This window comes from Semicossyphus pulcher, unplaced genomic scaffold (genome assembly GCF_022749685.1).
Source record: "Semicossyphus pulcher isolate SPU_LCO1_2020_fin unplaced genomic scaffold, fSemPul1.0.p SCAF_16, whole genome shotgun sequence".
In the NCBI taxonomy this organism is placed as follows: Eukaryota; Metazoa; Chordata; class Actinopteri; order Labriformes; family Labridae; genus Semicossyphus; species Semicossyphus pulcher.
The window spans coordinates 25,330,705-25,345,358 of NW_027211670.1; the positions used below are offsets into that span (position 1 = coordinate 25,330,705).

General features: G+C 43.9%; 1 protein-coding gene across 3 annotated transcripts in view; it reads right to left on the bottom strand.

Annotated features, from left to right (window-relative positions):
• Positions 1–14,654, bottom strand: part of baiap2b (BAR/IMD domain containing adaptor protein 2b) — a 69,774-nt gene that overhangs the window by 41,234 nt on the left and 13,886 nt on the right. For 2 of the 3 annotated variants that reach the window (XM_069663989.1, XM_069663988.1), the window contains exon 1: positions 6,563–6,684. In XM_069663989.1, coding sequence (XP_069520090.1) covers positions 6,563–6,674 — 112 coding nt within the window. In that variant the 5' untranslated portion in view covers positions 6,675–6,684. Of the gene's footprint in view, positions 1–6,562; positions 6,685–10,486; positions 10,563–14,654 lie in introns of those variants that run through there. The other variant, XM_069663990.1, reaches the window with a different exon arrangement.

Sequence of the window (14,654 nt, forward strand, 5' to 3'; positions counted from 1 at the left end):
AGCCTGCCTTCCTTTAACAGTACATCTAATGGAGTTATGCCTGGAAGGCCGAAACGCTCTTCTAAAACCGGTTCCAATAATTCATTAAGCAAAGGGTAATTGTTTCACAGACCTCAGATCTGGCCATGTGAGTTAACCTGAAATTGTTTTAATGAGATGGATGTTACGCTGAAGCCGCTCAGCCCTCGGCGATGAGAATATGTGAGAGAATAATGAGAATGAGATGAGAGGGACGGACGGGGAATATAATTAGAGAACAAAAAAACTTGATACATCATTTCAAACTGTTCACGGCAACAATTAGAAGGACGCGTCTCGTAGCTGGAGTGAAATTTAAATTAGTTCAAATTGGTCAGGAATTTATATCTCTGACAAAAAAGTCTGATTTGTTAGTTAAACTTGAAGCCTTTTTCTAATTACTCTAAAAACCTTGCTTCATTGTCATGATCTCATTCAAGCTTCTTCCATTCATCAGTTTTTCTCTTCACATTTTATTTCCAGAAGCATCTTTTAATACATTTTTTTATATCCCAAAACCGGTGCTGAGCTGGCAGCCTGGAGATGGCAATGGGGATCATGATGCTGCATGTCCGGTGAAAGAAATTACAAATATTAATGGAAACTAGAAAAAGCAATTAAGTCCAATGTAATGAGGCGTGTCTTATTTGTCAAAGTGAGTATTAACATATGATATCTATATAAAAGTATTAAAAGTGCTTCTTACACAAAAGATTTTACAGCTACAGTTTATTTGTTTTGTGTCAAAGCAACGTAAAAGGTTTAAGGTGTTTAAGTTGATCGCTTTCCTCAGTTGAAATTGAGAGTTTGGTTCAAAATACGCACTCATTTCAAGTTCAACACACTGAATGGAACGGGGGCTGTTTACTTAACTTAATGAAGTTACCTTAATAAATAAAAGAGTTGGTTTCCTCAGATGGTTTGAGTTGAACTAACTAACGAACTAAGGTTTCACGGCTTCTCAATTAATCGAATTTTAATCTCATTTACGACTTTGGCTTCCAACGATTATTAAAAAACAAAACAATCAAGTTAAAAGGATTATTTAGGCGCTCTCCGTTTGGCAACGACTCGTTTTGTCCTGTGATATAAACCCAGCGCACTCCTTTTCCCCACCGACGCTCCAGGCCACGCCAGGCTGCAGCGGCATGTTCAGTCCGAGCCGAGACGACGGAGAGAGAGCCTTTGGTCAACAAGGAAGGTAAAAGTAATTCCTTGTTTGGAAACACTTAAAGAGTCTGACGAGGAGCAGCAACAAATACTGTGCAAGATTTGTTACACGTGGTGTCTGCAGCACAAAGGAACACGACCAGGTCGCCTGAAATTCAATCACTGAGGTTCCTCTGACTTTATTTTCATATTCGTTTTTATATTATAATTAATTTTATAATTCATTTATTTAGTATTTTAGTTTTTCAGTTGAATAATGTTTAAAGTTCAAGAAAAAGACTGAAAGAAAAAATGGTTTCTGTTCCAAAGTCAGCGAGTAACCGATTTCAATAATCGCGATTTTATTGACCAAAATAATCGTGATTATGGTTTTTGCCGTAATCGAGCTGCCCTATTTCACAGTGAACTTGGATAAGTGCTCACATCTTTAAAAAAGGACAGCTTAGTCAAATAACACATGTTCATACTCGACACAGTTTAGTTCTTTTCTTACTTTACCCAAGCAGAGTAGTTAGAGTTTACAGTGTCGTGGTACAAATGAACATAGGACACCGTCAGCATAGGGAGGTGTAGGAACAGTCATATTTTCTTTAAGCTGACTCTTTAGGTCGTCCTAAGATCGACATCTTTTAAAATTCTTGTTGGAAAAAATTGTCATTTTTATTCTACTTTATAATTATGTGTCTTCTTTGCATGAATATAAACCTTTTGTTTCTTCTCTCCACTCTTACATAATGTTCCTTATCTCTGATGCTGTGAAGCTTCTTTTCCTGCCACGACAAATGGATGAAAATCAACAGCTGGTAGGGGGAGGACAGAGGATGTGACAGGTGGAGATATGCTGTATTTATGTGTATATAAAAAGCAGCCTCAGGTCTAGACTGTACTGATGTGAAATCCATTACATCCACAGATTATATAAAATGAAAGCACAATGGATGTATTTTGCTCTCGCCTCCTTCAGGTTTGTGTGCCTGAGTGCAGACCTGAGTGAGTGCCACCTCTGCTCCGTTTGCATCTGAATGGCAGAGCCCTAATATGGTCAGAGAGGGGAACCGGAACTGCAGGAGCTTCCTATTTTTTTTCCTCACAGCGATGTCCATATTTAGTATACGGAAGAAAGACGCTTTCAGCGGCACTGACATCACCAACGAACCATTTTTGGGCTGCGGAACGAGCATCGTATTCCATCTCTCCTCCTCCTTCAAAGCGGCTCCACTCGAGGCGTTTCGTTTAATCTATTTTTAGAAAATGTGTGTGGAGTCGGCGTGTTCTCCCGGGGCTGCCTGAGCTCCCACATCAATGCGGGGGTGTTCGCAGACACAGAGAGCAATAGTGAAAGAGGAGAGGATGAGTGGGATGACAATCCACACTGCAGTCGTGGACTATCTCGACTCTCCGCGCAGGGAGTCATGCAGCGGAGCAGTTGTTCGAGCTCTGACAGCATCGTGTAAATAAGGAATAGCTGAATGAAACACAGTGAGGCATCACTTCCTCTTCCTGTGTCGAGCTGTCAGCGCTGCGTGCTATAAGTGATGAACAACGCTGTTCTCCATAAACAAGTGCCCCCATGAGGAGGTGGCAGTTTATTTTAGGCGACAAAAGTGGATAATAATGTCACGTTTCTTTGTCCCAATTACTCAGTTTGAGCACCGCCTGCTCTGGCATGTGAGGGTGTGCACTTGTGTGCCTTTACAGAACACAGAATGTGTCCGTGTGTGTATGTGTACTTGTGTGAAGACAGCTGAGATGTACCATTAAACTGCTACGCCTCTGCTACCGTTTCTAAAAGAGGCACACTGAATAATCACAGAGCTCCATTGAAAATTACACGGCACAATCGGACAGACACCCGAGAAGCTATTTGAGAGTTCAGATAACTGTTCATGCTAACAGGAGTAAATACATACGAGATACGCTCGGGAACGATGACTTGGAATTGAATTAATGAACAAATGCAAATTTGTTGTGACACAAACATTTAGCTTGTTAAAAAATGGTCAAAGGTTCGACACCTAGCACATCTGCACACCCTCAAAACAAACCTGGAGGCTGCAGCAGGTGGACGTACCTGTTTGCAAGTTTCACTCAGGAGCAGATGCCTCGCATACCTGCACAGGTACGTTTACTTTGCAGCAGGACAAACTACACACAGTTACAAACTCCTGACTCAGTCACATGGAGGAGTATCGGCCTAACTTAGTCTGTAAGTCATACTGCATACAATGTAATCCAACCTGCAAACAGAAGTCATGACTCTACCTTCACTAACTAAATTATGTCACTATAGGACCTTTAAGTATTTAGATGTCATGCTAAAACAAGTACAATCAAATGAAAAGCTTTTTTCTTCTGAGCAGTTTTCTAACTTTGAAGGAGAACAGAAGAATGTATTAATTAAGTCTGGATAATATCCCGCTAATGAAGTTCATTCATCAGCAGTCCCGTGCTTCTCCACCCTACAACATGTTCTCCACTTTCTCGCTCAAGTTTCATTTCTCAAACCCAACTCCCTGCGACTTCTCCTCATTTAGCCCCGTCACGTGCAGTTCCACATCCACTGTTCATGTGCTAATGCCATTAGCTGCTGTTCATCCAAATACTCTGATTAATGACATTGTTTCAGGGGGAACAGTGGCAGTGATTTCTGGGAGAAAGGCTCCGCCACCTCGGAGAGTTCAAGCAGTTTAAAAGTCCGGCCCCGTTATGTGCGCTCCGTCGGGCCCCGACTTTTTCCTCTCAACAAAACCCAATTAAATGCACAATTACAAGTTGTCCAATTTTACAAATCTGCCTTCAGTTCTCATCAATTATCAAGTGCGAGGTAAAGCCCTGGGTGAGTGATTATCCCTGACACACACGCACACGCATTCCCTTATCTGTGGCTCTGTGGTTTAGCTCTGGTCACAGTTAGAGACACGTGCTGGCTGACGAAATGTAAAGCCACACACACACACATTTGTGCACACACACATTTGCACAATCCTTGTTATCTGCTAATTATTAAGCTAGCAGGCTTCAGAATGTTTTCCCTTTACTGTACGCCAAAACAACTGAGCTCAATGTTTCCTCTGACCTCTTCCAGAGCAAAATACTCACAGAACCACCACCTCTCATTACGAGGAACAGGCTGCAGGAAGCTGATAACTTTCAAACAGATCAATCTACCAAATGCGACAAATGGTTTGGAAATTATCTGTTATATTTGTACGCATCTTTAAAGCTCCGCTGAAAAGATGCATTTGTGTGCATTTTATGAGATCGGGATAAATCGCCTTGCCTGCAAAGAAAACGTGAAAAGCAGCTGTGAAACCAAAAGAAAAGATGCATTCATGTTCACTAGAAAAGATGGGAAAAACACGCTCCTCGCCCTCAAAAGAACAATTTCAAACGGATATTATAATAAACCTGAAGTTACAATTTAAGAGTCCTCCGTAAAATGAAATTTTTCACTCTCTTTGCATTTCAACAGGTAATTTGCATTTTCTCAGGTGATTAACTGAAGCCGCGAGGCTCAACGCAAGTAATGGAAAATGCTAAAGCACCCACAAAGCAATAAACGCGGTTCGAGCAATTCCCCCTTCAGTCTGCACAGGCCACAGCTGCTCTGAGCCCTGCTGATACGTGGAGACGGCATCAATCCATTCTGCTTAGCCTAGTCTGTCATTTCACTGGAGGTGGGGGGAGGCTCTACCGAGTTAAAGGGCTGCTGAGTCATGGTTAAGCTGCCAGGAACAGAAGTCAAAAGAACACGAAAACAGCAACCTCAACATGCATGAAGACAAAAGACTATAAAAGCACATTTATGTAAGACAGAAACTATGAGACGCACCGCAGCAAAGCCACCAATGGAAATGAGGATGTGGAGATGCATGATGGGAAATCTTGTTAAGGAGTTTTAACACCAGGTTTTGCACACATTTTTTTAAATTTATAATCATGATAAACAAAATTCTTTCACTCTGACTCAGATGCATCTTCCTTTTCCAAAAGAGTTCACGTCTCTGACAACTTTGTTGGACGCCAAGAAACTTTGACGGCTCCAAAACAAGTCATGACGTTTGTTTTGGACTTCTTCAGAACACAAAGTGGTTTTCACTTCTTAATGACCAAAAGATTTCCGCTGTCATGGTTTCTTAAGGCTTTTTAGTTACCCTCCGAGTTGGGTTTTAATAATTGAACGTTAAAGATGAGTCATAGGCGTGTATGTCTGTTTAAAGCTGCAGGATTACAACACGCAGCAGATGAACCAGCATTAAAACATCCGTGATCTTAAAGCACTTTGAACAAGATCACTGCACAAATTATGGGGTTGAAGCTAAATGGAAGGACAGTAATGAGCTTTCACTATTCAGAAGTCTGCACACAAGCTCAACTGATCATTACCCTGTTTAGAGAAAAAAATGAACCGATGAAGCTCCAGAAGAAGTGCCAGGGAGGCCCAAAAAGGTCTTCCCATGAATAATGAATGTTGCTTTCATATCCTCCTCACTTGCTTCAATATCCCTGTTGTACCCTCCTCTCACCATCTTTTCCTCCGTCGTTCTTCTCCTACGTATTTTCAGTCCCCGCCTGCTAACTTAAATCGCATCAGGGTAAAGGAACGGAGAGGATGCAGTGATCCAGGACTAACGCAGACTCCTCACATTCCCCTGCATGTGACCGGGTCTACAGTTATGACACAGCTTTGCACGGAGCATTGCATTGATATAAAGGCCTCTAACTGTTGCTCAGATGTTGCTCCTACCTGTGTATTTATTACAAACGGGCCTTTGCAAAAACTGTCTTTAAAAAGGTAAGTCTGAGCAGAACCAACATGCTGAGCGAGAGCTGAGCGAGAGCTGAGCGAGCTGCAAACTGGCTCCTGTCGTCCTGCTGGAAGCCGCATTCGAACAGGAAGATTTTTCAGTAGCACTGTTAAAACATTGAGTGCTTATTATGAGCAGAGAGCATGAATGTGTGCTTTTGTGCATCAAATGCCAGACAAATTTGTGAACTTATTATTTGCTCGGTGGTGCAACATAAAAACAACCGGGGAGCCTTTCTCTTTCCTGAATGTGAGGACAACAAGAGATTAACCAAATGGCTGGCTGTGACAAACATGCGGAATTAATGCTTCCAAAATTAGAAAGTGTTTGATTAAATGAATCGAGGGATCAAATAGGCTAAAAAATTGCAGTAGAACAAAGAGCGATGTCTTTGTTTTTTAGGCACAAATAAGCGGCTGTGTGTGTGTGTGTGTGTGTGTGTGTGTCCAGTTTCAGGTTAGTCATCAGCTGCCTATGATCTACAGCACGAGCTATCCCATTCACCATCTGCTTTGTCAACCCCCCTCCACCCCACCAGGGGCGCTACAGCCACTACGAGGACTCACCAAGATCCTTAGAGCCTTGACTTTCGCTGGCCATCTCGCCCATCCGCACCAGAGCGTCGAAGTAGCCCTTTGCAGCATATGTGACACCTGGAAACATGGAAGCATTGGGCATCAGATCAAGGGTGCGGAGTTGAAATGATGTCTTCTTCAGCTCTGCAACCCACCCTTACAGCCCTCCCCCCAGAGAGGTAAGGTTGGGCATGGGAAATAAAGAGCGACAGGCGGAAATGGAGACCAGGCAGGAAAAGAAAAAGCTCTATGGAGGCAACTACAGGAAACAGATACAGCTAGAGAGACCAATCTCAAGCACAGCAAGTTCAAAAAGGAAACCCTGTCTCTAACAAAAACCTTTAAAGAGGTTCAATTTGCAAAGAAAAACATTCTCTTACTCGACCTTCGTGGTATCTAGCCATGCAAACAGTGTCAGGCTCTAATCTGTCTCTTAAACTTTGGAAGCCTGTCGCATTTTGGATTTCTAAGATACATGAACCTGCACAGCACAGAGGCTCTTCCTGTACTACAATAAAAATAATGCTTTAAGGTCGCAGGCTTCACATTTCTGTTTTGCAGAGCTTGCCTGCTGGCTGTCAGACCTAAAAACAGCCCAGCGTTGAAACTACGCACGAGGCCTTCTCTGAGGAAGGAACGATTGAGGAAGTGCCGTTTGAGTTACTGATCCATCCGTTATTAGACACCTGAACGCTGCAGAGCAGAGTTCTATAAGACAGGATTGTTTACAACTTTGGGAAGTTATCACAGCAGCTATCTCTGTCATTAGAGCACAATGTTCTGTTTTCTGACTGTAACACAACTCTAGGATCCTGAGCCACCAGACGCCTGACTGTGTTGAATCTGTTTTGGAGGTTTAAATCTAGAGAATACAGAAACAGCTGAACTTAGACACTGTAGCTTTAATATGAACAGATAATCCGGACAGACCGAACCCTGGTAATCACCCTGGAGCTGAGTGAGTTTAATTTGTGTTACTTGGAGCATTCAAAATGTTGATCTCAGCATGTGCATGGCTAGAAACCACCACAGGTAAGCAGGAAAATAGTTTTTGATGATTAAATGAACCAAATGTTTGAAGTGGTTAACAGCCCATCTGAACAACTGCCTACTTGAAAGTATTATGACTCAAAACACTTTCACAGCGACGTATCAAAGCTCTCTGCAATTCAAATAGTGTGTGTCAGCCGTTATTCTCTGCGGTGCATTATCACACAAGCCAGCGACGCTGGCTGAGACATAACAGTGACTCAGGCCTCAAAAACGGGGACAAGATGGCCGCAAGCAGCAGCGACAGTGAATTTAAGCAAGTCGGGGGTTAGCCACACAGGGACTGACAGCCAGGATGACAGAGGACACATGTCCAGTCAGGAGATACATATGGATGAGGGCTGAGCTTATAACGGGGCCGTCGTGTTGATGGGTGTTTGAACTGCCAGAGGACACTCATGCAGAATCCCCAAGAGAGGGGAAGAATGACACAGTGTTTATATCTGCGCACGGTAAACAATGTAAATCTATTCTGAGTCTGAGTTCAGTTCTAGTTCTAGTTGTTGTCGTGATGTGGGTCCTCAGAGACTCCGAGCAAAGCTTCTGCTCTGCGTGTTATTGTCCTGAAAACGAAGACGCCGTCTGGCTGCTCAGTCTGTAAACACACTTAACTATTTCAATTCTTGGCCTGCTTCTCTTTTTTATCACAAGTGTGACGTGAATGAAAATCTCTACACAGATGCAACTCTCCAAGGTACGCTACGGCACAGAGACGAGTCAAGTTAGTTGAGCCTGGGTGGGTTAGAAGAGTGTGAGAGAGCGAGAGGAAGCTGAGGTGGGTGAGTGCGACTAAGGGAATCGATATCCAGAGAAATCCCAGCGATAATGTGAGAGCAGGCGGGTGAGGCAGGATTAGCTTTGCTCGTCTGTCCGTTGACAGAAAGTGAGGAAGGTAGGAGAAGAAAGGAGGAAGAAGAGGAAGAAGAGGAAGGGTCTGCCTTCAGAGAGGATCAGAAACAGTGATATAAAGCCGATACAGTGCGCAGGAGAGTCAGTGTCAATGAAACACAAACAAGAAAGAAGTCTTAATAAGCTGAGATATGCACAACGTCGTCTTTCCCACCAAATCAGATCTTCAAACATTAAACCCTCATTAGTTTGATGATTGATGAGGTTGAAAGACGTTAAGAAATCTTGACTTAACCTGAGATTTTAGATGTCTAACTGCTTTAACATTTTAGGAGCATATTTGATGTGTAGTTTGGACCTTAAAGAGCGCTAAAACAAACAATGCATAGTTTTGGACAATATTTACAATGAATTTTATTGTAAATATGTCCTAGTTCCAGATTATCGCAGTTTTATGTCACCTTGAGATTTCCCTACACCTAATGAGACACTTTGAACCCCCCCCGAGCCGACCTCTGACCCTCAAACTTCCCGGTCAATGCTTCCTCGACTCTTTCCTCTCCCAGGTGAGATGTTCTCTGTGCCCCTATTTTCACACCCCACAGCTCCTGTCCGCTACACGGCTGCACTAACCTGCAATAAAGATTTTAATAAAGAGTCACTTTAGACTAAGCACCACATCTCAAACCACATTACCCACATCCAGTCCAATCAAGTCCAAACGCTATAGACTCAAACAGAAAGTACGTCAGCTTCCTCCTCCTCCATCCTGCAGGTTTTCACAGCCTGCACAGATGAAAACCTGCTGCCACACTTCTTCTTCAGAACCCAGAGGCTCTGCTGGCATTTTCCCTGTGACAATAGAAGCTTGCTGGGTGCCCAGCCCCGCTCTGCACTGCTCTACTCTAAACCCTGCCTCTGTGCCGCTGCCTGGCATTGATGAAGTGTAATCCCCTCTCAGGGAGTCGCAGGGCTATTTTTAGCCTTATCTATCAGACCGGAGTGAGGCCTCCTTTGCTGGTCTTGTGGGCTGCTGAGTCTTCCCTGCATTTCCCCTCTGAGCACATAAAGGAGAGCCCTGCTCTGCACTGTGCACACAGAATACCAACGAAGCGCGGCTGCACCATCACTGAGAATATGATACGACCCTGATAACCTCCTCCCTGCAGAGCAGCATGAAAGTTCTCTTATCGATAATCGAAGTTAACGTGCTTGGAAGTTTGTCTTATCTTACAACATGCACAACTCTAAAAGTGTGTTCAGCCTGTCATAGAAGCATGAAATATCTGATGTATGTTTTAGTCACTTTCTTCTTATGTGTCTAATTTTTTACAGTCTTGTCCTGAATACTGGCTCGGTTCGTTCTCGTTTCCTCGGCCCCATGAGGGGGCACCGGTATTCTCGCGACTCCTCCTGTTCCACTTCCCATTGGCTTATGCTCCACTTAGCTCCCCCAAGACATTTCTTTTGTCTTTAACCTTGAGCCGGTGCTGCATGTACACCTGAATCTCTTTTTCTCTCTCTCAGCCACACACACTCAGGACCACGCAAACCTACCTGTGCAAGCCACAAAAAGCAATGACATGGACGTACAGCTGAGGGCGAACATTTAGGACCAATGAACCGGTGTCGGAGGGAGGAAGACGTGTGGACATGGACATCAGCACAGAGGAACAATCAGAGGATACAAACCCCAGAGAGTCTCTGATAGGTCCTTCAGGGAGCACATTTATTTAGACACACTCACTGACTGAACTAATGCTGTCACTTCTTTCACAACAGAGCAAATTAGCTTCTGTTGTTTAAACCCTAAAGAGACATAAAGTTTCTGGACACAAGAAACTACTGATTATCTGTGATCATCACATCACATCTGTCCTTGAGATGAAGTAAGAGGATATAAAAGCAGCGCCAAGTGTCGGGTCAGTTTGCCCTCTGCCTGGACTACTGAGCAGACAGCAGGAATGACAGAAGGACGACCACAGAGAGAAAACAAGGACACGTTGGTGTACTCACTGGTGAGCGCCTTCTCGTAGCTCTTTCCCATGGCTATGAAGTTCCGCAAGCAGGGGTTGAACTGCTCCATGATGGACTGGAAAGGGAAGAAAACAGCGTGTTCAGTTAGTCAAGTAGCAGGAAAAAGATACCGATGCAAACACTCACATGAGCTACATTGACAGAGCACCACTTTTTACTAGGGCATCACAGCACACGCACAGCAGAGTCAGCTGAGCCAACCAGGAAGAAGAAAAGTGCAGAGAGGTTTCATTACAAGCTCACGGGGACAGCCGGAGGATGAAAGGAGGAGAAAAGACGAGGAAAAGAAAGAAAGGAAAGAGAGCACGTCGCTCAGGGGGGGTTGTGTGTGTATACTGTATGTTGTAGGTCGTGTGTGTGTGCGTGTGTGTGTGTGTGTGTGTGTGTGTGTGTGTGTGTGGTGTCTGTTCTGTCCTCTCACCTCCCATGCTGTCTCTATTAAAATAAAACCTGGTTTTGGCTGCTGACTCCCTCAGCTCAGCAGCAGACCTGGACCATCACTGTTTCCCTCCATTCTCCGACACTCTCTGAACTCTGCCACACATTGCTCCTGCTAATTGCTTTTTTTTAAAGGGACAGTTCACCCAAATTATAAATAAACACATTCTTTCTTCTCCCTCCAGTGGTATGCAGCCATGACGGCATCAAATCAGACGACAAATATCTCCAAACCTGATAAATAAAACCATCAGTAACAAATGAGCAGGAAGACGACAGATCTGCAGATTCAACAGGCAGCAACGTGAGATGTGACCTTGCCTCCTGCGTGATCCGGTTCTATATATAAAACACATCTTTAAAGCAATATATGAACCTAAATCTCTCTCTCTCGTATTGCTGAGCACACAGGCACTGGAGTGTGTCCATAGCAGAGCACACAGCGAGCAGAAGCCTGACTCTTAGTTAACAAGTGAAGGAAAAGTCAAGAAAAACTGTATAATGAGTTTTGCCGTCCGCGTCTGCAATGACTCAACCTCCCCCTCAGTTCAGGCTGCCCTTTCACTTCTGCTGCATCTCCTTCTTAAACAGCAATTCTCTCTCTTTTGATTTTCATGTCTAACTTTAAAAAGGCAGGACTGTCAGACAAGCAGCAAAGCAAGCAGAGTAAAGGTGAAAGAGAGAGCGGGATGAGTGGGAGAAATGATGAGCATTGAAAACAGCTCAATTCTGCTGCAAAACTTTAATTCCAAAGAAACTGTAATTATCAGTGGATTTTTTGCAGGGGTGAAGACAAACTTTGAGTTTGTAAGGTTGCATGCTAGACTAGGTTGCATGCTGCACCATCACTTTGCATTCCCTCCTCTTGCAGAATAAAAACTGTTCCCAAAAAAGGAATGTTTTGCAGACAGTAATATCTAAAAAAAATACATCTCATGAATAAATCGACAAGATAAGAAGGGGAAAAGTACAGCGTCTAAAAGGGGACAGAGAGGACAGAAGACTGAGCATACGGCAGAGACCAGGGTACAGTTAAGGTTGACAGACACATCTTTTTGTGGCCGCTTCCTACGAGGGATGCCTGCTAATGCCCGCCAGCTGACGCACAACAGTCACCTTGCTGCACAAACTTCACCACGACTTTAAAAAAGCGAAGTAAGAAGTAGGGCAGGACGACGCAGGGGTGCGAGAGAAATAGGCTGACTGCCCGGTGAATGAAGAGACAGTGCAGCTTCAAGATGCTCACACCAGGTAATAAAGAAAGAGGAGCAGGACATGGAGTGAAATGAGCTCATAATAAATGCATCATAAGTGAAACTACTGAAATCGCTTTCTGGATGGAAGTCTGGTTTGCGAGCAGCTTCTGATCAGAAGCGCCCTGCTGTGGAGTCTTACGCACAAACACACATGAAACAGGAAAGAGGTTAGTGGTGTTTCTCTGAGCATTTCTGGGGACAAACAAACCTATTTATACCCGTATTCCCTCGCGCCGCTCTCTCCCATCTCTGGGTATATTTTGTGTTACGTAAGGCGTCGGCTCCCGAACAAACTGAGTCAGTGCTCCAGCAGCGGTAATCAAGGCTGGGACTGTAGCGGCGCTTGGCAGGAAGAAAGGGACGATCAACAAAAGGAATAAATATAGAAGATGGAGAGCGGCCCGGTTCCCATGTCTGAATCAACAGGACCTGGGAATGTCTGTAACTAGGTGTGTGTGTGTGTGTGTGTGTGTGTGTGTGTTTGTACATGTGTTTATGAGCTGTTCATGCGAGTGAGTGAGTGATGAGGTGTTATGTAATCACTGCTAGACGGGTTCATCCTCATGCATCGCATTCTTTCAGTGAGACAGCAGCGACACTGTTTCGGATGAAGTTCCTGACACGTGAACAAACACACACACACACACACACACAGGCTGGAGACTTGTGCTGATGCAGGTTTGCTAAAGTGAGTGCAACAAACTAATTGGTGTAGACAAGATATTAACCCCGACTGTTTCCTATTTAACTATAAACCTTTTGAACTCAATAAAATAAGTCAAACTTTTAAACAAGTATTGAAATCAAGCAAAAGAAAAAGGTTCTCTGCCTTCCATGTCATATGTTTGTATATTCAGGAAGCCTTACGTGTATTATTTAACGAACATTTCGGTACACAGACTTATTCAATTTCTTGCAGAGAGTTAAGATGAGGAGAGGACTAATACCATGTCAGGACACAAAATATGAAGCTAGCCAGCAGGAGATTAGCTTAGCTTAGCTTAGCTTAGGATAATGACTGAAAGAGAAACAGCTAGCCTGGCCCGGTCCAAAGTTCAGCTCTCTAAATAAAATGTCTAAACTGCGCACAAACACAATTGTAAAAATGACAGTTTGTGCTGCTGCTGAGTTTCAGGGCAGTTTCAGAGCTTGTTGAAAATCTGCGTTCAGCTTTTGTTTCAAGGAATCCTGTGAGATTTGTTTAAGGTCCGTTTTCTTTCTCTCCAGCACGTGGTTAACATAAAAACTCTCTTTGGTAAGGTTTAGGCCAAAAAACACTTTGTTAGGTTGAGGAAATAAATCACGTTAAATAAATAATAACTCAACATTGGCTTTTTGGGGATTATTACAGCTCTGTTACGTTTCGTGTTCTATGTAGAACGCATGGAGGCAGAATGGTGGGGGGCGGCTTTACGCCGTCGATGCATCGTCCAATGTCGAATGGTAAAGGCTGCACGACTGCGGAGCTTCGTAACGGCGCTGAGGCAGCACCACAGTGTGAAAAGGACTCTTCACTGCTGGATGGGATGCTACTGTAATGACATGTTTCCACAGACAACACCGGCGTTTAACATGATTTAGTCACCTGCGTCATACTTTGTAGAGTTTGTCCACCAATGCATGCATTCAAAGTCTATTTGTATGCATCAATATGCAGACAGTGCACCAGATGTCATTTTAATGGACGAGAGCAGGATGGCAGAAGCTGGTCAGGCCCATATATAAAACTAACACCGGTAACTGTCGAAGGCGATGTCCTTGCTGTGCAACGGGACGGACAACCAAATGAAATGTTGCTCCATCACTCAGGGGAAAAAAAACGCTTTCATTTGGACAAACAGAAGCTCGTAAGTTTGGCATCCTGCTGCTCTGCTGTTTTTTTGCCTTTCCCTTGTTGTCCAGGCAACATTGTCCTCGACCCTACATCAGCCTCCCTCCTCATCAGGTAAAATGATTACGTGGCTCATATTAGAATTACAGTGCATTTCTTTTTATAGGTATAACTACTAACAGCGAACGTCTACACAGAGTCGAGGTTTCTTCTTCTCCTGTTTTTTTTAAAGCTGCGTCTGTCAGTACCTGAAATGTAACTCTGTCCATCACACACACACATCATGTTACAGCTGTGAAAACAGGCTGCACCTGTCAATCACCATCATGCCCTGCACATGGCTGTGCTGAACTAATTCATGAGTTTCCCCCTCGTCACAACACGCTCATACGGTTTAGGGGATGATTTAATGAGATTATAAACTTGGCCGGCCCTGCCTTAATCCACGCTCAATCAGCTGAGCTTGCTGCTTGAGCAACAGGGACTGAGGCTGATTAGCATTCCACTGAATGAAAGACCATATTTGACGGAGTCTATTGGAAGTGAGAGGGATTACAGAGCAAGCGCTGCTTTGTCTCACTCTGCCCGTGTGCTTCGGTCATGTGTTTTAATTCACTCGCTA